This window comes from Folsomia candida, unplaced genomic scaffold (assembly GCF_002217175.1).
Source record: "Folsomia candida strain VU population unplaced genomic scaffold, ASM221717v1 Fcan01_Sc016, whole genome shotgun sequence".
Lineage (NCBI taxonomy): Eukaryota > Metazoa > Arthropoda > Collembola > Entomobryomorpha > Isotomidae > Folsomia > Folsomia candida.
The window spans coordinates 331,244-358,275 of record NW_019091208.1 but is presented as its reverse complement, the minus strand read 5'-3'; the positions used below and the strand labels follow the sequence as shown (position 1 = coordinate 358,275).

At 36.9% G+C, this 27,032-nt stretch overlaps 4 protein-coding genes and 1 long non-coding RNA gene across 6 annotated transcripts; 3 read left to right on the top strand and 2 right to left on the bottom strand.

Annotated features, from left to right (window-relative positions):
- The first annotated feature begins 518 nt into the window (after positions 1-518).
- LOC118437836 lies at positions 519-2,134 on the top strand. The gene is made up of 3 exons (XM_035857227.1): positions 519-671; positions 1,186-1,366; positions 1,438-2,134. The coding sequence occupies exons 1-3, from the start codon at positions 608-610 to the stop codon at positions 1,571-1,573; spliced, it is 381 nt and encodes a 126-aa protein (XP_035713120.1). The 5' UTR covers positions 519-607; the 3' UTR covers positions 1,574-2,134.
- Positions 2,135-2,169: 35 nt separating this feature from the next.
- On the top strand, positions 2,170-6,617 carry LOC110856442 (fibroblast growth factor receptor 3). The gene is made up of 11 exons (XM_035857062.1): positions 2,170-2,760; positions 3,070-3,634; positions 3,730-3,824; positions 3,925-3,991; positions 4,117-4,248; positions 4,337-4,758; positions 4,826-5,219; positions 5,322-5,506; positions 5,579-5,704; positions 5,766-5,980; positions 6,052-6,617. Exons 1-11 carry the CDS (start codon positions 2,371-2,373, stop codon positions 6,164-6,166), a joined length of 2,706 nt encoding a protein of 901 aa, XP_035712955.1. The 5' UTR covers positions 2,170-2,370; the 3' UTR covers positions 6,167-6,617.
- Positions 6,618-6,859: 242 nt separating this feature from the next.
- LOC110856597 lies at positions 6,860-9,571 on the bottom strand. 2 transcript variants are annotated; one of them, XR_004836404.1, is made up of 7 exons: positions 9,435-9,571; positions 9,065-9,370; positions 8,409-8,523; positions 8,002-8,105; positions 7,310-7,434; positions 7,140-7,246; positions 6,860-7,021 (listed from the first exon to the last, which is right to left on the bottom strand). XR_004836404.1 is itself a non-coding variant. In XM_022105084.2 (6 exons), the coding sequence occupies exons 1-6, from the start codon at positions 9,471-9,473 to the stop codon at positions 6,940-6,942; spliced, it is 771 nt and encodes a 256-aa protein (XP_021960776.1). In that variant the 5' UTR covers positions 9,474-9,571; the 3' UTR covers positions 6,860-6,939. The 2 variants fall into 2 exon arrangements, 1 of the variants encoding a protein (XP_021960776.1); XM_022105084.2 differs by lacking the exon at positions 7,140-7,246.
- A 6,640-nt stretch (positions 9,572-16,211) lies between these two features.
- Positions 16,212-18,177, bottom strand: LOC118437825. The gene is made up of 3 exons (XR_004836395.1): positions 17,854-18,177; positions 17,053-17,411; positions 16,212-16,574 (listed from the first exon to the last, which is right to left on the bottom strand). It is a non-coding gene; the product is annotated as an uncharacterized LOC118437825 (long non-coding RNA).
- A 1,624-nt stretch (positions 18,178-19,801) lies between these two features.
- LOC110856641 lies at positions 19,802-26,328 on the top strand. The gene is made up of 7 exons (XM_035857255.1): positions 19,802-19,874; positions 20,066-20,213; positions 20,302-20,357; positions 21,865-22,659; positions 24,654-25,098; positions 25,939-26,057; positions 26,132-26,328. The coding sequence occupies exons 2-7, from the start codon at positions 20,102-20,104 to the stop codon at positions 26,240-26,242; spliced, it is 1,638 nt and encodes a 545-aa protein (XP_035713148.1). The 5' UTR covers positions 19,802-19,874; positions 20,066-20,101; the 3' UTR covers positions 26,243-26,328.
- Positions 26,329-27,032: the final 704 nt, after the last annotated feature.

Here is a 27,032-nt window from a genome sequence, read left to right as displayed (position 1 = left end):
TTTTTCGGATGTCTCATTTCGGCACCTTTGGTCACAAGAAATTTCGAAACATAATTTCTGATAAACAATTGTATGGGCATTTCAATAAAAAGTAGTACAACTGTTTAACATAATTACTACTAATTTTTTTCGGCACGCGGAATGAACATAAAGACAGCGTCTTATATATGTAATTAGTCCTCATTTTTGATCCATATTGTGACGTCCATATTTCCTCCTGTCCATATTAATTTACTAACTCGAATTTTCCCCTCCTCATGACGTTAGTTTCGTTATAACATGAACAAAAGCCGGTGACAACTTGTCATCATGCCGACAAACATTACCACCATTTGCGTGTAGTTACAGACGTACATACACCAACCGATTTCGGCCGACAATATCCATAATCCAGCAATGGACTAATCCAGATAAAGGTTAGTACGATTTAAGCTGGGCGATAAAATATATTTGAACGCTTTATACAGATTACATACGTCAAATATGTTTCACTTCACTCTTGCCGCTACGTCGCGGCATCTTGTAAGCAGAAATTTGCATACTTCTCTCTGTAGAGACAATAATAGTCCCCCCAATAATAATCCCATCCACGTAGGTTTGTATAATAATGAAGAAAATTGGCATCCTCATCCTGACAGGGTTAATTGCAATATTTTCTACTGTTTTACAAGGTATGGGAAAATTTGAGTCATGTATCATAAATATTGCCACACACTTAAAAGTAATGTTGCCTTCTGGAAAGTCGCATTATGTTTAAGAGAAGTACGATCAGTCTTTACCCGTAGAATGAGTTTACCTTTTGCCTGGTGGTGGTTTAGACGGCGCTTATTTACCATTGTATCGTATCGTGCAAATTTATTTTTAATTGAAAAACACGTGATGATACGTACGTCAAATTGACCAGCTCAAATTGACCCCCGTAGTAATTATACGGTGCCTAATTTACTGGTTGAAATCTTTGAGACACTCACGCTCAAAGATGGGTCAATAAAATTCAAATTTGTCGCCAAAATAGGGTATTCACCCTCAATAAATAGTGTGTGGTCTTTTTGCAATAACTAATGTTAATAATTTCGAAAAATTGTCAAATATTTCGAAAAATAAAGGGGCAACCTGAACCTCTATGTTTACATACCTAATCTTAACTGGTAATTGACTATCATAATACGTTATGTCCTTATTAAGAGTCGCGTCAGCAACTACCCGTCGAAATTTGGGAGGCTGGATTTAGAAATTTTATCAGTGATGTTATCTCCAATTTTCCTCAATGGATTAATGCAAATGAGTTAGATCCCACTCCTCCAGGGAGCCGGACATATCCAATTAACCTCAACACCGGACCTGTATCTCTGACAGGATACTTTTCGTACTTGAATTAAACAAAAAGCCACCCCTGGAACTGGATTCCGGCTTTAATTTAATTAATTCTTCTTTCAGCAACGTCTCAGTTATTGGTTTGTCCACCATTTACAATCACACGTTTGATAACTCCGCAGCTTATGGCACGTCGTATGAGGGTCTACATATTGGAATGTATATTTGGCTGCGGCATGGTGGAATTCAGGGTAAGTGAACGGACAAAAATATTACATTTTTTCTAAATAAATTTGACTAAATTGTAGAATGAATGTACAATTTCGCATATTAAAGTTAAACTTTAACCAACCTCGTGGAATTTGATCTTCGTCCAATACATTTTATACAACCAGCTACTTATCTCATCGCAAATTTTACTCAACTTTATATCAATTGTATGTATTATGATTTTAGTTTGTTTATTAACCTATTGGCCAAATGTTGCGGACATGTGTGTAAAACAATTTGTCGGAAAAATGGTGAAAGCTGGGCACATAACAACGCCCTGATGAAAGGGACAAATATAGTTATTAAGCTTGAAGTGAGTAAGTAATGTGCAGTGCGGGTGGAGCAAAGTAGCGGGAAACCCTAGCTTCAGGATGACATAGGTAAGGAGGCCTCCCAATTCTGCTCCACCCGCACAGCACATAACTTACTCGCTTCAAGTATAGTTGTGCTTTTCTACCCAATTTGACACAACAATATATTTGAAACATACGGATACTACACGGTATTATCACAACTCTAGACAGTCGGGTAGTAATTCTGAAAAAGCAATAATGAAGTGAACATTAAAAGAAGAGCACTATTTATTTTCAACTACTTGTCAACCTTTATCCAGTGATCTGGCTTTCGTTCAGGTGATCAGAAAATTGCGATCAAATTCTCATTTTACAGGTCAGGCTGCATTAATCGCGAAATGTAGGACAAACCATCGCCCTCCGAGGTCACGGAGGAAGGAAGATGGTTGACAAGTACTCAAAAATTGTACTCTTCTTTTAATGTTCGCACCATATGCATGTAAATATTTTAATGGTATTTCGAACCCTTGAAGGAAATTACAATTTAACCGGACAAGCCGTTGGAACATTCCCGTTCGGTGCGATTAGTACGTTTAAGCTGACCTCAAATAGCCCCAGAATCGCATTTTTCGTCAGCTGTGTACAAACAAGTGGGAGGATTCGTTTAGCCACTGTGACGAGTAGCGTACCGGATTTCAGGTATGAAGCGAGTTCCTTATCAGCGAAATTTGACAACCTGTTCGACCTCTCACACGGAATAACGCCGGAACATGAAAAATACGTGATTGACAAACTTATTGATTCCTTATCAAACGAGTTATTTCGTGGGTCAAGCCGACTTTCCCAAGAGTTTATTTCGAAGGGATTGCAAGTGAATTTCTCGGTGAGTAAATTTCAAGTGGATATTTATGTTTGTCTTGCAGTAGTGTCACGATTGGAAGTTTGTCGCTTCGATTCCGGCGAGCTCGCAATTTTCTCTAGAACCTGGTTTAATTGACTTTTCCAAAATTAAATGAGTTTCTGTTTTATCTTCCCAATATATCAGATGTCTGATGGTAATTTGATTAGAATCGACGAGATATCAGATCAGATATCAGATTCAATATTAATCAAGTTACCACCAAATATCTGGTGGGAACCATACATTTAACATTATATGTAAGCAAATGCAGTCTGATCTTGTGTTTAACAGGCAACCCCAATTACGGATATTATCCAGTGGCCGGAGAAAGGCCCTGAACCTTCAACCACAAATGCACCGACATCGACAACTACTCGACCTGCAAGCTCCGCAGCAATTACGACACCAAAAACCCAAACTACTACACTAACTACAACCACACCAACTACAACTACACCGACCACAACTACACCAACTACAACAACGCCTACTACAACTGCACCTACTACAAGTACATCAACTATATCTATACCAACTACAACTATACCTTCTACACCTACACTAAGAACTACAACGCCAACTACAACTACATCAACCACACCTGCAACTACACCAACCATAACTACACCGACTACAACAACGACGCCCACTGCAACTTCAGCAACTACAACAACTACCTTACCTCCTACAACACCAACTACAACTATAGGTTCATCAACTCTAACCTCATCCATCACTACAATTGCTCCAATACCTTCAATTCCACCAAATGAAATTTTTACTGCGTGTCAATTAGCAGAAGAAATATCTTACATTAGCGGAAAAAGTGTAGACTGGGACACTAATCTAGACAAATGTAAGTGTTCTTGTATTTATTATCTGGTTGACTACAGTTCAACTAACATTGCATTACTAATATCACATTTACATGTGCCCCAATATTATTCGCAGGGGTTTGCTTGTCGAATGTGACCACCAAATTTACAAACTCGTATATACAAGTATCTAACACAGATCCCAGCATCGTATATTATAGAATTTTCAAAGTATGTAAACATGTATATTTATGATTTATACATATCACACAATTTTATTTAAAAGATCAATTTGAGTATAAATAAACATTATTTTCATATATGTATGTAGATCAGCAACGGGTGGTGTACAGATCCTCATCAGAGCCGACAGAATCCGTGTAATATTAAATGTCAAGGTTCGTACAATTATGTAGAGAAGTGGCATCGATTATTTATGTACAGTTCAAATACTTTTCGATTGCATGATTAACGCATTTGCGAATAATAATTTTTAGTTTACGTAAAACATGTGTATGCACAGATCTTCTAAACAACCTTGAAGGTAGTATCTCCTGTGCGCAACATATCTTGGAAGAAAATGGGTTTCACGAATGGCCAGAATACGAAATATGGTGCACTAACATTCCACACAATTACCTTGCAGAATGCCGTCGTAAGTAGTTACAGTCATAAGAAAAGAACCAGTTTCAATTATTCGTATCAAACAAGCATATCTGTTCACATACATATCTTCGTTGCAGGATCCCCAGGATTTATATCAACGGATGGACCCGAAACAGCCAAGGTGTTCAACGAGTTAAGCCAAAACCAGCAAATAACTTGTTCCGTGCATGGAGTTCCTCCACCAGAGTTAACCTGGGATCAAGAAACGACAGCGTACATAGATAGTTACTCCGGAAGACTAGAGACAAACCAATTTCGTGAAAGATCGACCGATGGATCATGGATGGTTCAGCGTGGTCTAAGTTTTACTGAAGTAGTCAAATCAGACAACCGTGGCTATGCGCAAAATATCGTATCAAATAAAACTCAAGAATACACCGTTACAGTAGTGCCTGCTCCGCAAAATTCCTCATGGACTACGCCAACGCTTATTTCTACCGGAATTGCGTTAGCATTACTTATCCCTGCGGTACTGGTGTTGTTGTGTCACCGAAAACGGGTATGTCAATAATTAAATGAGATCCAATTTGGCATGTATTATAATTGTAAGATTCCGTGCTTTTCAGTTAATTAAACTTGGGAAAATGCACGATGATTTCAAATATGGTCGAGACGATGAGACAGGCAATAATAAAACAAAACGGCGATTGCCGTTCCTTCCTTCCGAAATACATAGAACGTACCAGAATATCAATGCACTACCGTTTCCGAAAGAATTAGAAATCATTCCATCGCGATTGACTTTAAACAAGAAACATGTTCTTGGTAGAGGAGAGTTTGGAATTGTCTTTATGGGATTACTCGATGGAATAACTCCTACTGCAGTAAAAACCGCTAAAGACGTTTCGGATGACGTAAAACTCAACGCACTTTTATCCGAAGTAAAAGTAATGGCTTATGTAGGAAGCCATAAGAATGTTGCGCAGCTACTAGGTGTGCAGCTGGTAGATTTGAGGAAAGGTCTGTTTCATAAGCTAAAGCTACAAGTTTAGTTGTCGATTTTCTTGATAGGAATATTTCTGATTTAATGTGCAGGTCATATATATATCGCCGTCGAGTACTGATCGCTTGGTTCACTAAAAGAGTACTTAGTCAAACATAGTGACGAGCTGGGAACCACGGTATCATTTGACAAGTTTCAGGACTACATAGACCCACCTAATTTCGTTAGACCCTTATCCAGGTACGAATTGTTGCGGTGGTGTCATCAAATTTGTGGTGCGATGGAGTTCCTGGGTTCAAAGAAGGTATATGATATGTAGCTGAGCAGCTGCAATTTCGAATAATATTCAGTCTAAATGTAAAACCATCGCATTTAGGTTATTCATGGTGACTTGGCAACTCGAAATATCCTTCTCGATAGCAACTGTGTAGCAAAAGTTTCCGATTTCGGACTTTCTCGTCAGATGTTTCACAATTATAAAAAATCTGTTGTGGGATCAGGGGTAAGTATAACCTGATAAAAAAATAATAAAAATTTAATTTTATTAAATACGGCTCATGAAGGATACACCACTTCCAATTCCATGGTTGTTAATTGAGGCTTTGCGACACTTGCGATTCTCAATCCAATCGGACATTTGGGCTTTCGGGGTCTTAATGTGGGAGGTTTTCACATTGGGAGAAACGCCATATATTGGCATTAATAGTGTTCCCGAGTTTATCGAATATTTGGAGGACGGACACCGATTAGAAAAACCGGAATATGCTACAAACGAAATGTAAATAATTAAACCGAATATGTAAGTTTTTGTGTCGAACATCTAACTTAGGAGGTTCTCTTACAATTCAGATATGGACTAATGATGAAATGCTGGACATACGCACCAACAAATCGAATTAGTTTTCAGCAACTATCAATTGAACTACTTTGCTTGTACGGTTTGGAATATGCGAAATTAGCATAACGTTAGACATTAAATATTGTTTCTCCAAAGACCAGTTAAACAACATTAGATTAATTAGCAAACATAAAGCTAAAATTAAGGTGTTGATATGTTGTAAAGTACAGGGTGGTTAAAATGTCACGCTACAATGGGAAATTTTTCGATGGGAAAAATCCATAAATTTCCATTAGTTACCGAAATTTTGTCTCTAGAATGCAACATTTTAAGAATTTTGTCATCAGTTTTGATAATAATTTAAAAAAATCTCAATCCCAAATCTTGTAACTAATGGAGATTTAGGGACTTTTCTCATTGAAAAATTTTCCATTGTGGCGCGACATTTTAACCACCCTGTAAATGATGTCTAAGAAAAATGTGGTGAAAATGTTTTTTCTGTCTAAATAGTGTTTCTTTTCGAATTATCTGACGGAATCGGAAATAAATAAGTTAGGGCTGCAGTTGGAAACAATCCACGATTACCGTTTTTAATTAGCATCAACAGATAAAAACTCGTTAACAGACTACGTTACATCTTTATTTGAATTTGTACCGGTTTATTGATTAAAATTAGAATTAAAATTAATCGATATAATTTTAACGATATATGAATTATTCCAAGGAAACTTTAAAATCTCACAATTTTAATTTTTGTTAATCAAGATTTTAAAATTAATTTGCTAATAAAATTACCTCTGAATAAATGACCCAAGCGGGTAATTTGACATAATTCAACCTTTATTTATTATCTCTCTTTTGTAAATAATTAGTTCAAATCATTTATTGGGGAAGGAGAGTTAGCACCATTCTAAATCAAACCACTGCGACGGGTCGCTTGAATTTAGGGGAAGTAGAGACAAGTCGTAGAAACCAGCTGCTCTGAAAGTTGTTAATTATATAAAACAAGTTAATCCTACATTGTTTGGAAACTGGTATTGAATCATTACTGACTAAAATAAACAAACGACTCTACCGGCATGGTAATAACGGACATTACCTTTCAGGAAGGTTGTGATAATCACGACTCAAAAACCAAATATTACCAATCCAGTAGGACGTTACAGATTTTTATTACAAATTACAGATTCAGATTCGTTGCAGATTCTGTATTACCAAGCAAATACCAGTACTCAATTTAATTTTAGAAATTAAATTAGCGTTTCTTACGGATCATATGCCATAACAGTGTCCATATCTGTGTATGCAAGCGATTGGAGCACAACACGAGTGCTTGGTTGTCCTGGAACGGGGTGCAAAATCCAGTACGGATTATAATACGTGTCGTCAATATTCTGTCAAAAATATCAAAAATATAGTACGATTTCAGTTTATAGGGAAGAAACATATCGTCGTTAAAGGTGCATTATGAGCTAACTGATTTCTCCTAGGTTTCATCCCTCCCACAGTATCACACTCTTAGAAATCCGGTATTAAGATAATATCAAGCGGTATTAATGTATCGTAAATGTGACATGTTTTTACGGTACAAGTACAATGATAGCTACTTTAATACCGAGAAATCAGAAAATATTTAGCTGTCCGACTATGCTAGATTTCTAACCGTGGTAATGCGTTTTTGGGGAATCAGCAATACAACGGGTAACGCGAGAACAGTTTCAATCACGATTAAACGCATATTAAAAAAATGAACACTCTAAAAAATAGTTTTACTCATTTGAAAAGTAAATGAAATCAGAATTCTATACATATGTCGCTCAAACTATACTAAATCCAGAGTAACGTTAACGCAATAAAGAGTAAAGTTTGTTCTGGATTTAATATAGTATATCTAATTTAGAATTTAAGGTGAATTTACTTTTCAAATGTTGACGTTTTTTTAAGAGTGAAATACTTCTTACGTAAAGGAATGGTACTCGAATCCCATACTCTGAAAACATGGCATACTGAAACATGTCAATCCCACCTCCACTCAACGCGGACAGAAACATTGTGGTGTTTGTCCCTATCGTGATAAAATAAAATTATGACTCTAAGTGGTTTGTTTGTGTTCCAGCATTGATGTACATATATACGTACACTCTTAAAAATAATGTTACCCATTTGAAAATACTTAACGGCATTTTGAAGTCTAAATTAAGTAAGTAAATTACACAAAATTCAAAGTATATTTAACTTGACAAAGAGTAAATTTCACTCTTAAGTAATTTAGTTTAGCTTAATTAACGTAGAATTTAGAGTACTTACCGTTAAATAAGTATTTTCAATAGGTTGATAACATTTTTAAGAGTGTATACGCAGACTAAACCTTCAATATGAACCATTTTCCAAATCTGTGCCGTGTCTGAGCACCCCACTCCACCGAATGACGCAGTGTGAAGGATTGTTCCATTGTCCAGCTTACGTTCTTCCACCGTTATCGCCTGTTACGAAAAATGAGTCAATATTTGTGTAACTGCACTCGTAAATTATTGGTAAATTATTGGTATTATGTGTAAATTATTGGAGTCTAAATTTTATATGCGGCAAACTATACACTCTGAATAAAAATAAGAAAAATTTACTCAAGGTTGACAAAACTTATCTATCCAACAATTGGCAGAATTTACCCACCCGTTGGGCAAATTTTACTCAAAATTACCCTAATTTTACCCTAATTTTGGATAAATTTTGCACGACTGTTGGATAAGTTTTATCTTTTGGCTGTATCATCATCTTTCTTTTTACTCAACCTTGAGTAAATTTTACACATTTGTATTTAGAGTGTACATACGAAATTCAGACTACCGTGAACTTGTTATAGAGTAAAGTTTACCCTGGATTTAGTACAGTTTACGAAATATGGTAAAGATTGGGAATGTAGCTCCCAATCTTCTCAAAAGGTTTGAATTATGTATTATAATAGTTATTTTTAAAAGTGTATGTAGCTTTATCTCGTCCTGCTTTCATCATATTATTAATTACCGTATTGGTGGAAGGTCGCCTTATGCGGATAATTTGATGATGTGGAGCTTCCGTGGTCGTCGTTGGTCTCGTGGTTGTGGTGCTGGGTGGGGGTCGAGTCCCGCCCACACACTCAGGAACGTTTAGCGGATGGTCGCACACGACTAAATTTTGGTTCCCGTACAAAGTGGGGGGACATTCTCGCAGCACAGGGACCCCACCGGAGCAATGATAGTAAAATTTACAATCTGGGTGTGGCCAAAATTCTGCGCCATCGTTGCAAATTTCTTGGCCATTTGAACAATCACTTACTGCGAGAAACACGGCCTGTGGAGAAATATTAAAGAATTGCATATTGAAATGTATCCAAATAATACTCGTGTGGATTTACCATGAAGAAAAAATGCGACACTTTGGTAGAAAAGTCCATCCTGGTTTTATTTCTTAAAGAATAAAATAATATATATATATATTGAGTCAAAATTATTTGTTGAGTTGTGTGTGTAGCGTAACTGGTACGGAATGCAAGCTCGAAATTTATTAAGGATCGAGTTAATTGGGTCCAACGGATGATTATAACGGTAATTTTTCAGATAAGATAAGATACTGAATCCATTAACACTTTCCTCGGAAGGTGCGCAAATATGTGCTTACAACACTCTAAATAACTTGGTCACAAATCGTCACCCCGATAGTGCTCTATTTTTGGGTAATGAGTAAGGAGACATTTTTAACTATAAGGAAATAAGTCAAAAACTCGTGCACCACACACACGTTGCAATGAAATTAAATTTCTAAGAAAAATATTAGATACCTTTGTTGTCAAAATATTAAGTGTTGGTTGTTCGAGCCTTAAAAACTATCCACGTGTCGAAACAAATTATTTACATATGTGTAAGTATTTTAAATGTGTGGCGATAATTAGTATAATTTTTACATCGTTTAGTGATTTGAATGGAAAATTTTGACACTAATTTCCCTACAATTTCCATATTTGCGTACACTAGTTTAGTGTAATAATTTGCTTATGCAACTGACCTAATCGCAAAAAAGTCATAAACTTTATTTCATATGTATGTACATATATATATTCATAAATTCGTATTAATTGAGACAGTGAGTTACATATATGTACAACGTGAATTATGTATCAAGTCAAGTATACTAAATCCATAGTAACGTTAACTTGATGAAGAGGAGAGCTATCATAATAGCTCTGAATTTAATATGCATAGTTTACCTATAGGTAATAGAGAATTCTGAGTTATTTGATTTTCAAAAGAGAGTTTGTTTGAGGAATCCAAATTTTTGTAAGTTGATCGGTTTATCCACTTTTTGTCATGTTTATGATGGAACAAACGAATTTCGATTCCGTTCTCGCGTTACCTTGCGGAATGTTTTACGGACGGAAAAATGCACAAATCCTCCTCATAAAGTGGCGGAATAGCTACTTAATAACAATGTAAAGCTTTATTCAAATACCACAGACTGAGGAGGCGAGCCTTGCTTCTTACGTGTTTTCCATTAAAAACAAAAAAGGCAGATCTATTTTTAAGAAAGGTCTAAATATCAACATTTCGTCGCACTAATTCTAAATAGACGTAAGTGCAGTCGATGTTTTATTTTAAAAAGACGTAAGTGCACTCGATGTTTAATTTTAAAACCACGTAAGTGAAGTCGATGTTTAATTTTAAAACCACGTAAGTGAAGTCGATGTTTAATTTTAAAACCACGTAAGTGAAGTCGATGTTTAATTTTAAAACTACGTAAGTGCAGTCGATGTTTAATTTTAAAAAGACGTAAGTGCACAAAAAAAACTAGTAAAAAGACGTAAGTGCACTTTTGAAATTATTAAGAGTAATTACTTGTTCAAAATTGTCATGTCAATTGAAATTTGACTTTATTGGCCCCGGTAGGATAGTAATGAAAGAAAATTCAAAATTTTAATTCCACACCCTCAGGGGGTGTGGTTCTCTTGGGCCTAACGTAAGGTGAATCAAATCCTGACTTTTATTTCTTTTCTACCCCCGATAAGGCAATTACTAAAGATTATTAGAAATTTAAAAACCACACCCTTGGTGGGTGTGGTTCTCGGCGTCTAATTTGCTACAAATAAAACATGGCATTTAATATATCCTTTTTCTCAGCCCGATGGTCCATATTCGACGGTGCACATAAAATTTTAAAACTAAAACATTCAGGGGGTGTGGTTCTTAAACCCAAAATTGAATTTTGACTTGGATACACCCGAAGAATTGCATTTTCACTGGTTACACCCCCAAAGTTCTCAAAATTGAATTTTTACTCGGTTACACCCCCAAAGTTTCCACAATAGAATTTTGACTAACAAGGGAACCTTAAGTACTGTCACCTCTCGATTTCCTTCCAAATAGTCTTAATCGACAGATAATTTAGTGAAACTAAAACTTTGTCATAGAACATGCGGTGCAAAATCACGTTTTCGCGAAATATTTGCGAGAGCTGCACCAAAACGTGTCATTTTCCCAATGCTTTTAATATAGCCACCAGCCTTCGAACGACCTTTATAGAATATTGATTAATTATAAACCTGTCCGTGTAATTTCAAGCCTGATCACGAGTATGCTATAAGCTGATGCAAATATTTGCCATTTGTTGCAAACTTTTTTGCAAAATTTCGCAATTTTAAATTTGGTTGTTTTTTTAATTTTGCAAAATGTGTAAGTGATAAAATTTATTTTTCATGTTGCAAATATTTGCAATTTTTTTGCAACTTGCAAAAATGAATAATGGGAAATAATTTTTAAAATTGCTTAAAATTTAAAAGGATTAGTTATTTTAAGTGTTTTCATGAAAAATTTGAACGATGTAAATTTAATGTAAATTTCAATTTTTGCAAATGTTCGTAAATTTTTCGAAATTAGTAAAGTGAGTTTTTAAAAAACCTTGCAAAAAAGAGCAAATTTTGTGAGTATGACAAAATTTTAATTTGCGAAATTTTGCAAAAAAAAGTTTGCAAAAATTGGCAAACATGACATCAGTATTCGTGATCAGCTTTGAAATTAAGCGCACAGGTACACTCGGTGGAACTGCTGATCATCCTCACCTAGTGCGCTCGGTTCCAATGGTCACCGAACGGGGGACGGCCGACCAATACCAATCAAAATGGCATGAAATGTGCAGAAATATGTTATCAATCAGTCTATTCATCAAAAACTTGTAGAAAGTTATCCAGATGCATTTTATACGACATTAACATGGAGAAATTCATAAACGGGCTCGCAACTACTGTTCATCCGCTTAAAGCAAATTCCATTTATTTTTAGATTTACCAACTTAATTTTATAATTAGTAGTTTGTGTGACCACCCTTGGCCATCAGGACTGCATTGACTCGATTTGGCATCGATTCCACTAATTTCGCTGTTGTTTCCTTCTGGATGTTGTTCCATTCTTCGTCCACAATTGAAATTAAATTTGTTCTGGAAGTCGGGTTCCTTTCAGCAACTTTTTTCTTCAAAATTGACCATAAATGTTCAATTGGATTTAAATCCGGGCTCTGTGGCGGCCATTTCATTGCGTTTACCCGTTTTGTTTGCACCCAATTCGTGACCAATTTGGACGTATGTTTGGGGTCCCCGTCTTGTTGGAAGACAAAATTCTTCCCCAGTCGCAGGCTGTTCCGAGATTTCATCAAATTTCGGTCCAAAATCCCTTGGGACACTTCTTTCGTCATAATTCCTTCAATTACTTCCATGGTTCTCCTGCCTTTCCAAGACATTGCACCCCAATCCATAATGGACCCCCCACCATGCTTCACGGTCTTCTTGGTACAGTTACTCTTGACTCGTTCTCCTGGTTTTCTCCAGACAAAGACTTTGCCATCTGATCCAAATATGTTTATTTTGGTTTCGTCACTCCAAAGAACTTTTTTCCAATCGGATACCGACCACGTGGAGTGACTCTTCGCCCAATCCAAACGCTTCTTAATTTGGGGCTTTGTCAGCAGTGGCTTTTTGATTGCGACTCGGCCTTTAAACCCCATATTTCGGATCCGATTTCGAATAGTGGAATCAGAAATCTTCGTACCAAACTGCTGAGCCAATTCCACATTGATTTTTCGGGCAGATAAGAAACCATTGGAATTTGCTTTCTTCTGGATAAGTCGGTCGACTCGAGGAGTGGTAACACGACGGCGGCTATTTCCCTTCAAATCAATAATTGTATGGTATTTCTTCCATTTCGACAGCATGGATTTGATGGTGGGAATCTTCACTTTCGTCTTGTTGCTGATTGCTGTAGGTTTCAATCCTTTCTCGTGGTAACTTATCACCAATTTCCTAATGTCGTGCGACAAGTGTTTTCCAGGCATTTTCAGCTCTGAAAAACCAAAATGACAATGAATAAAATGGTCTTCATTACTTGAATTAATAGTAATCAAGATGTACTTACCCGCATAAGAAAATGATAAATCAAGCAAATTGTTTCCACTCGAAAATTTTGTTTTTGTTGTGGCGGATGAAGACTAGTTGCGAGCCCGCTTGTGTCTTACTTTATGCTCATTCCGTGTAAAATGAGTGCAGTTAACTTTTTGGAAGTTTTTGCTTAATTGACTGATTTAGTACATATTTCTGCACGTCTGATGCTTTTTTGACATATATTGGTCGGCTATGCCCCTTTTGGTGACCATTGGAACCGAGCGCACTAGGTGAGGATGATCAGAAGTTCCACTCAGTGTATATAACTTTACGAAAGTTATAGTGACAATTTATTAAAACCGTGTTAAAATTAATTTGACGATATCGGGGTAAATTCGTGTACGGGCCGGTATAAATTTAATACTAACAGTTGTAGCACCTTTAATACCAGGAAATCAATAGATTCTAAAATTTTATTTTATTTTAATTTTTTTTACTAGTTTGGTATCCTACCTCGAAATGGAGAAGGCAACTGAAACGTCCCACTTTCCTACACATTTGCCAGAGGTGACTGTTTATTTTATTTTAAAATGCTATTTCTGATTATACTAAAATTTTATAATTTTCAAAAATTTATTTTGCACAGATAATTTCAAAAGTTATGGAATTCCTGCCCACTCCCGACTTAGAATCTTGCTCTCTGATAAACTCCACGTGGGAAAAAGAAGCACTGAAATACCTCACTCGAAAACCAGTCGCGATCCAGCTGCGTTCAGAAATTTACGATTCCAAGGACATTACCTCCCTTGGCAACTTGTCCGCTCAGTACCTCCAAATTGGTACCTATGGGGTCAACAATCTTGAAATGCTACTCCCAAAACTGGAATTATTTAACTGTCTCGATTCAAACACCGTCAAAAAATTACAAATCGAGGTTCCCCTCGATAACGCGTTACGCCACGTGGCGTCTCACCTGATCAAAATTTACGAACCCTTCAAAAATTTGAGATCTTTGGAATTCCAATTTTTCTTGACTAATTACAACGAAATGTTTTCTTCTGAGGATGCCTGGCGTGAATTGTTTCCTGATCGTGGTACCCAAAAGGTGAAAAAATTGATCACTTTGTTCCTCAATATGTCCCACTTTGTTCCTCAATATATATCTTTTCGGACCAGATGGTAGAAAGATATGAAATCTCGGTCTCCCTCACCACCCGAATTCTAACGGTTTTTCGGCAGGTGCAACATCTCGTCTTGTCCGACGTTCCTGCCGCAAAAACCTTTCAAGATAAAGGTATCACTCCACCCCTATTAAAATCAATCTCGATACGAACATATCGAATCGGTTCGCGAGACCATGATTTGTTAACGCGATTTTTCCACATTAATTCCCGTCTGAAGGAAAGCTTCACAAATGTTACCCGGCTAGAGCTTAACATGGTAGGCGACTATCCCCTCATCTCCGTCGGTCTTCTTCCCCTGCTGGCGCAACAGCTGGAACACGTGTCATTCTCAGAGGTCGAAAACATCTCCCCAGTGATTACCCCTGCCACCGTCGTGATCCCGATTCTCCCCAAGTTAAAAGTTTTTGAAATCTTGAGGAAGCAAACTACCCGAACTCGGTACACCCAAAGTTCGGTCTGGTTTCGCCCAAATATTCGCTTAGATTTTGAGTCTGAGCGGGACGGAGTTAAGCTAGATTACCAGAGACAATTTCCCGCCCTGTGGAAATTAGTGGTACGCGCGGTTCCCGAATATGTTCCAGTTAGCTGTACAGACTTCTACACATGGCCGGATGAAACTTTCCATTTTGCAGCGACGATGCTGTTCCTGTACGAGAATTTTTTGGCGGAGGGTCTCGAACCGTGTGAGACTTTGAGAAATTTGGATATCTCCATCCCCACGGGGGAAGTGGAAAGGAAGAAAATGAGGCCGCGATGTTGGAGTTGTAATAACACGAAGTTTTGTAAATTTTGGGGGTGTGTGGAAGACTTTGTTAATCCGTATGAGAGGATATCCGCCGTTTTTCCTAACCTGGAGTACCACGTGGTTGAAATGCGTAGAAGGAACGAGAGGGCAGCGGATATCAAAAAGTTTAAAGAGTTGGCTGAGAAGCTAGGGATTTTTGATGGGAATGATTTTAGTCGCGTGGTGGGATTGGAAAATTAGTAAATCGAAATACTGGAAAAAAATTTACAACATTTACATACTCACCACAATTACACTATTACATTATTGTTATACTTAAATTATCCACAGATGTATCTTCTAATCTCTGACAACCTATGTATAAAGAAGTATTAAATTTGTTGTTGTTTTATTTTTTTCATTCGCGACTTATGGATTGCCTTACCTAATATTTTTTTTTCGCAAAAATAATTTATCTGGACAAATATTTGATTAATTAAGAACTCATTGGGCTAAATTACCGTATGTGTATACATATTTATGGACGGAATGATTATTAACTGCCCTCCACGTGCTCGATCTATGCGCAAAATTGTTCCTTGTTTATGTAGCTGATTGATAATTAAACACGAAATAGTAAATAAATATGTATGTATGTATTTACAAGCAATAATTTAACTCTTATTCATTGATATGCATATACATACATATACATACATATGTACTTATATCTGCAAATAAAACTACACTTATTACATATAATATTATATTAATTAATGTGTAAATTGTAAAAACGAAATAAATTTTCAGCTCAGAAGCAAATAATTTATTTTTCCTTCCTCTTAACTAAATTTATGCATCTTTTTTCAAATATTTGAGAATAATTTATTTTTTCCTAGGGACACCAATTCACGCAAGATTCATCTCCTTTATCTCGTCATCATTCCAAATGCCCAATTTCTTTCCGAAGTTCTTAAACTTTTCAATATTCGCCATCCTCTCGTTCCTTCTTAATCTATGAAGTAGGTCGTACCGCACGTTTGGGAAAGTGGTGGTCACCCTCTCATAAAAATTAAGGACATCATCTTCTTTCCACCCCCAACATGCACAAGCTCCATCGCAATCGCAGCGTCGCCTCAATTTCATCCTGCCAACATTTTCGCGGAAGGGAATGTCCAAATTTGTGACAGTCTCGCAAGGAAGGACCCCCTCGGCGAGAAAGGTTTCCTGCAAGTAAGAATCGAGTTTGTCAGTGATATATTTCATATTTGTCAGTTTGACCGTTCAATTTGTCACAATTCCAATGTGACCGACATTTATGACAAATGTGTCTGACGGATAAATTGGACATTCATGACAAACATGAAATCTTGTCTGGCTGTTCTCCATCGACTTTTTTCTCCACAATACATAAATTCATTCTTATATTTATATATCATCATTTAGTTTTATTCATATTGTTGTAGATAATCGAACGATATCAAATTTTAGGATTTTTTTCGAAAATAAATGACCAACGCGCTGGAAAATGTCAAGATGACAAATTTAAATTGCCATAAATTTTTAATTTGTGAAAAATATAAATATCAGACTAATTAAAGATTTATCACAATTTGAATTTGTCATATTTCTCGCAATTTTTAAAAAGTCTGACATGGCAATATATTTCAACGACTTATCATGAACGTACAACCCTATTTCATACCTGCAAGAGAAGCATGGTGGCTTCGAAATGCCAATTTTATATGGGACGATTCCACCTCGTCCCCATGTGGCATGGCACCACGTGGACGACTAATTTCTCCAGGACAGGAAACTGCCTGGAATAGAATAACTTTTCACCCGATGCAAACTTCAAGTAGAGCCTGGGTCGGAACCACGTGGGTCTTCTAGACAATGAGAACTGACGCCGCAAAATCTTGAAAATTTTTAGTTTTGGAAAATTTGGGAGAAATAAATAATCTTGGTCGAGGGGTTTTAACATCAGGTCGACTTTTAGCACGCCGGAAATACAAAGAATTTCAAGTTGAGGGGCCAAGAAGTGGAGAATATTTTCAGCAATATCTGTTCAAAAAATGGTTCAAAGCTCATTCAGTTTATTAATTAGTTTTGATTTCTTCAAAATTTCAAAATGAATTTTTATTCACTTATTATTTTAGACTCGCTTTAGTTAGATGAGATTCTAATTACGCGACATGTATTAAATATTGCCCGAAAAAATATTCATTCATGATTTATTTATTCAAAATTTGAAAATGATCCTTTACTTGTTATTCATATTTTATTTGTTTTATCGTAAATTCAATTTCTCAACATTCCCCATGGGCTGAGCATGAGGCGGCAAATAAATAATCTATTTATTCCTCATGAAGATAAAATGAATAAATATTTATTATATACTCATCCATTCAAAAACTTTGATCGATTAATTCATTAATTATTCATAATTTTATTGAATAATAAATGAACTTATGAAGGACTGAAACCGTTTTAGATGTGCTCTCACCTGATTCCGTTACCGCATTAATTTCCAAGGTGGTCACATTTCCATAGTTTCTCACACTTGGGAAGGGATTATTCGCCACTGCGGGAATCTTAAATCCCCGGACCGACAAAGACGTAAGTTCTGGTAGGGCCACATTGTTATCCCGCATTACCCCGGTTGCATCGACAAAACCGAGATGACTGATGTGCCGGGGAAACGTGAGAATTTCCGGGATTAAAACATTCACAGTGTCCCGAACCAGGCCGGAAACGTCGGGAATGTTGCTATGAGTGTGGGACAAGTTGACCACGAATCTGGTCAGCGTTTCAGGGTAGGTGAAACCTATCGGGAATAATTCCCGCCATTCTTCCTCAGAAGTTGGTGGGTTGAATGGACTCATACTAGGGCGCCATTCTAAAGATTTCAGTTTTTTAAGGGATTCACAAAATTTTAGGGTACGGTATGCCACAATTTTTAACTTGGAGTTCAGGGGAAGCTCGATACTTAATTTGGTCAGGGTTATGAAATTCGCCTCGCCAAAGAATGGGTCCAAGAAGGGAAGCATGTCTTCGGAGGTCGAGTAAGGTGAAATGGTTAGGCACACGTTGGCGGGATATTTCCAATTTGCAGCGGTGAAATGGGAGATGCGATTTGGATAGAGACTGGTTGGGAGGAGAACATCGAGGTATTTTCGAGTCACCCTTTGCCACGTGGAGTTCACCAGGGAACATGATTTTAAGTCGGGAGACGGCAGGAATGAAGAAATTGTGGAAATTATCTGCAAAAATTTGTGTAACTTAATAAAATTGTTATACAAAGCGGAGTATTCACACTCTTATAAATCAAGTTCTAAAAAGAAACCAAGTGCTATTCTAGTATTAATATTGTGAAAGTAGTATGGATAAGTCTAACGTTGTAATAATATCATTGGTTGATATTACACAAAATTCTTAAAGTGTTGCATTTTAGCAACAAAATTTCGGTAACTAATGGAAATTTATGGATTTTTCCATCGAAAAATTTTCCATTGTAGCGTGACATTTTAACCACCCTGTACATTTGTATGTACAGATGCATACAAGCTAATGTTCACTCAGGATGAGATGGATGGATTCCTCAGAATGAAGATTGTGCAAGTACATGAAAACTTTCTAAAGTATTTTTAGGAAATTCATGAGTAGATAAATATTTGTGCTACTGTACCCAAAGCAAAGGGTCAATTCCTCCACAGGTAATAAAACCTTTTTGTAATGTGAACTTACTCAAATGTAGGCATACATATAAATATAATTCATATGCATGCATATACTTCCTACTGTATTTGCATAGCTTGATGTAACTGATTTGCATACAGACCGCGTAATAAATAGACTCCGCCGGTGATAAAACGTGGGTCACATTCAAATGTACCCTGAAGGCTTATGTAGGTGTGGGTGGGTAAGCGTCTCATTCAATTTTGTTTCTGCAGGGTTGTTTCCTCAAACTACGGCCGAAACATAATCTGGGTTGAACATGGACTTCGTCCCCGTTTTGGGTTAGGGTACTATTTGTAAGCACATTTGCCACATTCGATTTGGAGTACTTTTACCATTTATGAGAAATATGTATGCTCCCCTTAAACCTCCAAGAGATGATCGTACACACGGGTTGGTCTGTCTACATAATGGATTCCTGGACTCGTTACTTCGCAAGAATAAGTTAACTATACTGCATTTTGAGTAAAAGGTCAGTAGAAAAGTTTCCAATGGAAAGATGTGAATATTTCTACGACTATTTAACCCTACAAACACGGATAATGTCCCTTCAAGAAATATGTAATTTTGTACCTTTTTTAAAATACATAAATATATATGTGCTACATATATATAGTTGATCCTTTTCCCAGATTAACCTTTATTTCTGTACGGTATATTTTTAAATGTGGCCCTAAGCTTATTACTAAATATACTTTACATATTTTCATAGAACGAAATTCATTACGCTGTCAAGAAAAAGTCAACGGACGAAGAACACCGAGACGAGATTTTGCTTCAAATCGAAAAGTAAGTTATTTAAAAAACAGGTGGCAATTTATACTTATTGATTAACAATTATGAAAATTTATTCAATTCTTCGCTACCGAATTCACACCCATAAATATTTTTCCCGTTTCACTATTTCTAGCATTAGCATATTATGCATTTTTTATTAATAATGAGCTGCTAAATAATTTCGCACTTGGTGTTTAATATAGTTACGAAGGGTGAGGACGACGCATTCGCACGAAAATATGCCGAAAGTTACGGATCTTTGTGATAAAATTCGTCACAATCTGAACTTACAGTCAAATTCTTCACGGAAGCAGGGGAACTTTCGAAATTCTAGGAAACGTTGCAGTTTATGTAAATAATTACATATCTTTTTATCATAATAATTAAAGTTTTATTCATTCCGAGAGATATTAATTACCATTCCTATACTAAATTCTAGACTCGGATAAAGTACCTACCAACGCCGCAATCTCGGAAGCGTTACGGAATCCGCTGGTAAGTTAATTGCTCTCATGTGTTAAAATTTCTAATAATCAGAGGGGTGATACAATCAGCCGTACTCCATGTCTTGGGCGACACAGGAAAGTCGTATACGCCGATTTTGGTGCTTTCTAAAGGAAATATGGGATTTCGTGCCTCGTATCTCATATTAATGCTGATTTGTTGGAAATTTGCAGTCGAAAAAATTTGAAATTTAAATACATAGATAAATACATAGATTGATAAGCAAGGTAAAGAGAAACAATTGGCGCCCTGCAAGATCGGGCGCCCCAATTATTTATTAAACAAGTTTCTGAAATCGATACTTTGTGGCTTATTCCATGAGTGCGTATCAATTCGGGAAAAGTCATGGGAAGATGAGACGACACATATCGCCGAACAAAGTGGTGGTGGTGGTCAGGAGGAGAGCGGCATGAGAAGTGCCGTACGTTCTCCCCACTCACATCAAAATTCGACACAGTCAGAACGAGAGAGAGAATGTGTGTATGGTGTCGTGCATATGCCACTGAGATTGGGAACATTCGCAGTGTTTTTGCAAATGTTCCCAGCCAGCTAAGAGTTCAGATTATTTTACACAGCAAAGCAACACAAGTACATGTATAAAACTCTGACTCAGAAAAACCCTTATAACTTTCTGCCGCCAGCAATTGGGAAACTAATTTTTATTCCGTTAAATAACATTTTAGCAAAGGCACACGATAAAATATTCAAAACTTTCCCGATCAGTGGCGGCAGATGTTTAAATTGGGTTTCAAAATTGCATTTAAAACTGTTTTGTTTTCAGAATTTTGAAATTCTGGAAGCTTATGTGCAACGAATCTGCAGATAAAATCTTTGTAAATTACGACTATTAAACCAACCACTACAGTTTTTATAATATTTAAGAATTTTGGTCAGTTTTGAATTTTTTCAAATGGGAAAATTTCCTTTAATTTTCAAAATACATTAAAACGGGAAAACACGTCAAACTTAAATTTTTGTGTCCCATCATGATGATTTTTTATAAAATTATTGGCAATTTCATGCCGGTCTCGATTTGATAGGTTCACGTGGAATAAGCCTTGTTACTGTTCATCCAATATTAGTAGTCGCAATTTCTTGGAAAATTTTCTGAGAGGTTATTTGGTTGCTAATTAAAAAATTAATAATCTGCCAGGTAACCTTTCAGAATTTTTTGCGACTAATAATACTGGGCGAACAGTAGTTAAACAATCTCGAAGTTATTCTGATTTTTTTTCATTTTTTAACAATATATTTTGTTAAGGGGTACATAAAAAGATAATTTGCACAGAACTTGAGCTTAACTTTCCCGTTGTTGTTAAAATTAAGTGTAAAAATATGTAGAACATGTTTTTGTGTAAAGAAAATTCTATGAAAATTTTGGGGACGGATCTGGAATCCAATAAAAACGTGTTACACGTAACTGACAAGGATTTTTAGCCAATGCTTTTGTCATTTGGCAGCTTACATAATCCAACAATTCTTAATTTGCCCCACCCAGATCCTCGAAGCCATCTTCGGCAAACTCACCCTCCCCGCCTTGAAGCGGGCCCGGCTCGTTTGCCACGACTGGAACGATGTGGCCGGCACCCTTTTAGGAAAACGGGCTTATCTCCACGTCAACAAGGTTGTCTCGTTCAAATCTGCCGCCACCTTGTCTGAGGTCACCCCAGTCCACGACGAAGTGATCCGGCGCCTCCTCATCTCGTACAAATTTGCCCCGTCCGTTCCTGCCGAGCAGAAGGCTCTCGTTGTTACAAACGCGCTTAGCTCCGTGGCTCAAAAAGGATCCCAATCAACGCGCGAAATTAAATTTCGCGTCGCCGAAAAAGAATTTATTCCCGCCTTCCTGGAAGGAATAAGGTTGTTCGGGGCAACGAAAATTGAAAAAATTTACCTCTCAAATATCTGGCCACCTCGAAATGATTACGCAATTCCCGCTCAAACTTATCAAAAACTCCCCCCTCAAGATCACCTGACTTTCATCAAATTCAAGATTTTTATCCAAGATGAACCTCCCAGAGCCTTCGGGCCATACGAATTTCAACCCTTTTTACAAATCTGGATCGATGCAGCTACCAATTTGACCAGTTTGGACGTGACGACCAACTTCTATCCGAATTTGGAGGGGTGTAAAAATCTTAAATTTTTGAGATATAAATTCGTGCGGATGGCTAGTTACTATGGGTGGTATCCCGACTTGGATTTTGCAAAGGTGGCAAAGATGCTGGGACAGGTGAAGGATTCCTTAATCGAGTTGGAATTGGAGCACACGATCCTTGGTGCCACAGGGGAGGTAAGCATTTACATTTTTCAATGGGTGCATATTCACGGCAACATCCTGTTTATAGGAATTTCGCAAAATTAGCAACCTTAAAAAATTGAATTGTGAGGAGGGGATTGTTCAAGATGTTTTTGTAATATGTAGCTACGCAAAGTTTCTGATTCGATTTACATGAATTTGTGTAATTTGTTTGAGAGGTAACTTGTTTTGCGAAATTTCGTAAACATGTATGTTTGCTTTTATGCTTAAGCGTAATACTCAGGGCGGATTTTTTCTGTGAAACGGCAAGTTTACTGGTTTGGATTAAATTATTCCTTCACTGAAAGTACTTAAATTTAAGAACAAAGTGTATGAGTAATATCGCATAGAAGTGTTTCTGTTTCAAATCCATTACAAAAATGTTATTGAAGTCTGTCTTTTCCTTAATTTTTGCCCATGAAAAATCCGCCCTGAGTACCAGACTTTAATTTGCAAGATAATTCCCAAGGTTTCCGTGACTCCGCTTAATATATAAAACCTTGATATTGTCGATCAGTAATACATACATAATTATGGGTTAAATTTAATTCACCACCGATTTAGGAGAAACTTCCACCTATTTTAGCCGAATTCGCCACCGGACGAACTCCTTCCAACTCCTTCAGTATATTTGATGGCAACCACCATCTAAATTAATGGCTGACAAGGCTAAAGTTGGAAGAATTTCATCCGGTGGCGAATTCGGCTAAAATAAGTGGCATATTTCATCTAAATCGGTGGTACATTAAATTAAACCCAAAATTATTAAGTAATGAAAGCCCTTTATAAGATCGTTATGTCCGTCTGTCTGTCCGTTGGTCGGATAACTTTTGAACGGAATGACATAGAGACTTGAAATTTTGAACGTAAACTCCTAACGTCAAGAGACAGGACGGGTGCGAGGAGTGACACTGTGACATCGTCACCTGTGACGATGACGTCGTCACAGTGACAAAAAGTGACGAAAAAGTGTAACGTGTCAGGTTTGGCATGTGACACATCATTTATGGCTAATTTATAACGCCGAATTCAATGGTGACCTCCATTTTGACATCGAAGGTCACACAGAGGTAGAGGTGAAATGGATTACCAAAACGAAAAATCCATCCAATCCAAAATCCATTTGGATTTATCTAATCCATCCAATCCATTCGAAATTTTGTAAAAAAAATATCCAATCCAATCCATAAGTTTCAAACCATTAAAAATCCAATCCAATTCAAACTAAAAACAAAAAGATCTGTATTATCCAGCACTAGTTTTAAATTAAACCAATATAATTAAGTGTAAAAACATGGATGTAATATTTACAAAGTCAGCAAAACTGTATTTAAAAAAATACTACCATGATATACACACCTATTGTTAAATTTCGTTATATTTTTAGTATAACAGAACTAGTTTATACGACCGCCAATCGACAGGCAAAAACTAGATGCCAACATTAGTGAATTTGGCTCTCCTTTCAAATGGCAATATGTTACCGATCAAACCAGCAATACACCCGCCTGCTTTAAGTTCAAAATATACGTAGATAAATACACAGATTTTAGAATATTTAGAACGACATAACGTCCTGGTTATGATTTCTATACAGAAAGTCACAGTGAAAATTCATAATTTTTCTATAACCGAAAATCCATCCAATCCAATCCAGATTTCCGATAATCCAATCCAATCCAATCCATAATTTTTCCAGAACCAAAAATCCATCCAATCCAATCCAGATCTTTGATTATTCAATCCAATCCATATCCATGGATTGGATTGGATTCCAAATGGATTGGATAAAATGGATATCCATTTCACCTCTACACAGAGGTTAGCAACTACTAAACTTGACACATCTGAGATACCAACGTAGAAAACACGTCAGAAGTGTCAATTTTAACAAATTTGCGAACATACTATGATATTCACTTTGACGTATGCCAATTCTTTCACCCCTTGGTTACATACGTTGTAACGGTTTTTTGTATCCATCGTAGATCCAAACTCTTGCGGAGGTTCCCGTCCTGTCAAAACTTACCAGGCTGGCCATCCCATCAATTAATATATACCGAATTCGTGACTTCTTTGATCACGACCACCTTCCCAAATTAAAAAGCGTCTCGGTCAACGAACGAATCATGCCATCGTCGCTGTTATGCCATCTAAATTTATGGCAACGACACACCGGAGTTCGCTCTCTATCCTTGGATTTGTGCACCTTGGGGGGGACAGACTACGCGGAAGAGTTTGTGGATGTATTTCCCGCCGTTAAAGAATTCCATTTAAGGGCGGAGGTCTCATTTCACACGACCCTTTCGGACATCAATGAGATTCTGGGACCATGGCAAAAGTGGGATTTGGAACGGGTCAAGGTTCACGTGAAATTATTTGGAGATTTTTCCTTGTTGGTTGACATCCTCAAAGCTGTATCGGAATTGAAAGGTATATGGTGTGAAATATGTTTATTTCTAAATATGTAAAGGGCGTTGATTTAAATCGCGTCAATTTTTCATGCCAATATTTGACAACTTGTTCCTCGGTGAAAAATTGGAGATCAATTTGTGTAACAGAGATACATACATTTGATACATTGCTACTTAATTGTTCGGCAATTCATGAATGGGACCGTCCATAAATTACTTAACGCAAGAAGGGGAGAGTGGGGGTCTAAAGCTCCAATGATATCGTGCCTATGTTACCTTACACATGTTAATGGGGGAGGGGGGTCTAGAAAATCGCGACTTTTGCATTACGTAATTTATGGACGGCCCCTATGCTAATGATGCCATAAATACATAAACTCTGGTGTTTAGACGTTGCGCAAATTTTCGTGACTTACGTGAGGTTCCCAAAACCCCATAGGAAAATCCTTTACTAATAATGCACATGTTCTAAATGTTGTTCGCGGATTTTCTAAAAACCACGACAGAAAAAAATCAAATACTAGCTTTTACCAACTTAAAACCTTAAGAACTCCGTGAATTTTTCAAAAGTGCTAATTTACCAAACCAGCTTTTTGTTTGTATTCAGTTATAGAACATACTTACATATATTACGTCATCAAAAATTTTCTATTTTACTGATAGCACCTACACACTCAATGTATGTATACATTAAGGAATACGGAATTTTAACATGGGGGAAGGTAGGACGACCTCACCCAGTAAAAAGATGCCGTAATATATGGACGTTCCCTTAGTTGATTTTTAAGTCCAGGTTTCTAGAAGGAACATGTGCGATATGTGCAGTTATCGAATTAATGCAGCGTCGTGATAATTTCAGGAGTTAAAAGTATCCAGTTCTCCGACATTTTCCTTAAGGGGGACACCTTTTCCCCCTTCGTTGAAGATGTCATCTTGGACAGTGGAGGATTCAAAAGCGTAGAAATCTCGGGCTGTTGGGTACATAAATCGCAAACGATAAATAATTTTCAACCATAATTTTTTTTTCTTTATTAAATTTTCTAATAATCCAGGGGAAAGGAATTGTGGAACGAATCCAACCCATTTTCAAGGCCAGCGGTGCTCCAGTTCGTCTTGTGCGTGACGATATTAGCAACAATATTGGATATCGGATTTACAACTAAGCGGGCATTTTAGTGTCTCGACTTTCCCTTCTTCCAAGCATTAATATAAATGACAATTTTGAAACTTGTTTATTCAATAATAAAAAATTACAAGTATTCAATTTGGTTCTCTGTAGGTGAATACGAATTCAATTTTTGATTTTTATTGAAAATTAACTCTGCAAAAAACTCATTCAAACCGTATGCAAAACATGTTATGCAAATGTTTAAGTACTTATATAAATCCACACAAAATGTCAATGACCAACCCGAATGGTAGCATTTCATGATATCACGAAATGAACCGGCATGTATTAATTTGTATTCCTGAATTTCTGTGGGCTCCATTAGCGTCCACCTTCACCCTCATGAGGGCAAAATAGCCCTCCCTGACGTGCCCTGACCCCCATTTTCGTGAGGGCGAGGAGCTGTAGGAGGTGTCTTACCTGTAGTCGAAGTTTTCGTATCGCCCTTCCTAAGAAGCCTTTGATGTACTTTTACTACGATCTTTTCTACGAATTTCATCTTTTTTACTAGGTTACATACACCTTTAAAGTTTGCAATTTGCCTAACAATCCTAACATGCGATATTTGGTTTTCACGCCCAACTTACTAGAGACCCTACCAAGATGTTGACTAAATTGATTTGGTCCAACTTAAATGTATGAAAGAAGTAAATAGTTGTTGTTGTCTCGTAAATTGTGTTTGGGTAAAGAAACTTGTACGTTTTCGATGTATTTATTTGAATGCTAGTCCGAGTCCATTGGTTTTACAATTTGGTAGCACATTGAGCTGAATTTACACTTCGGTA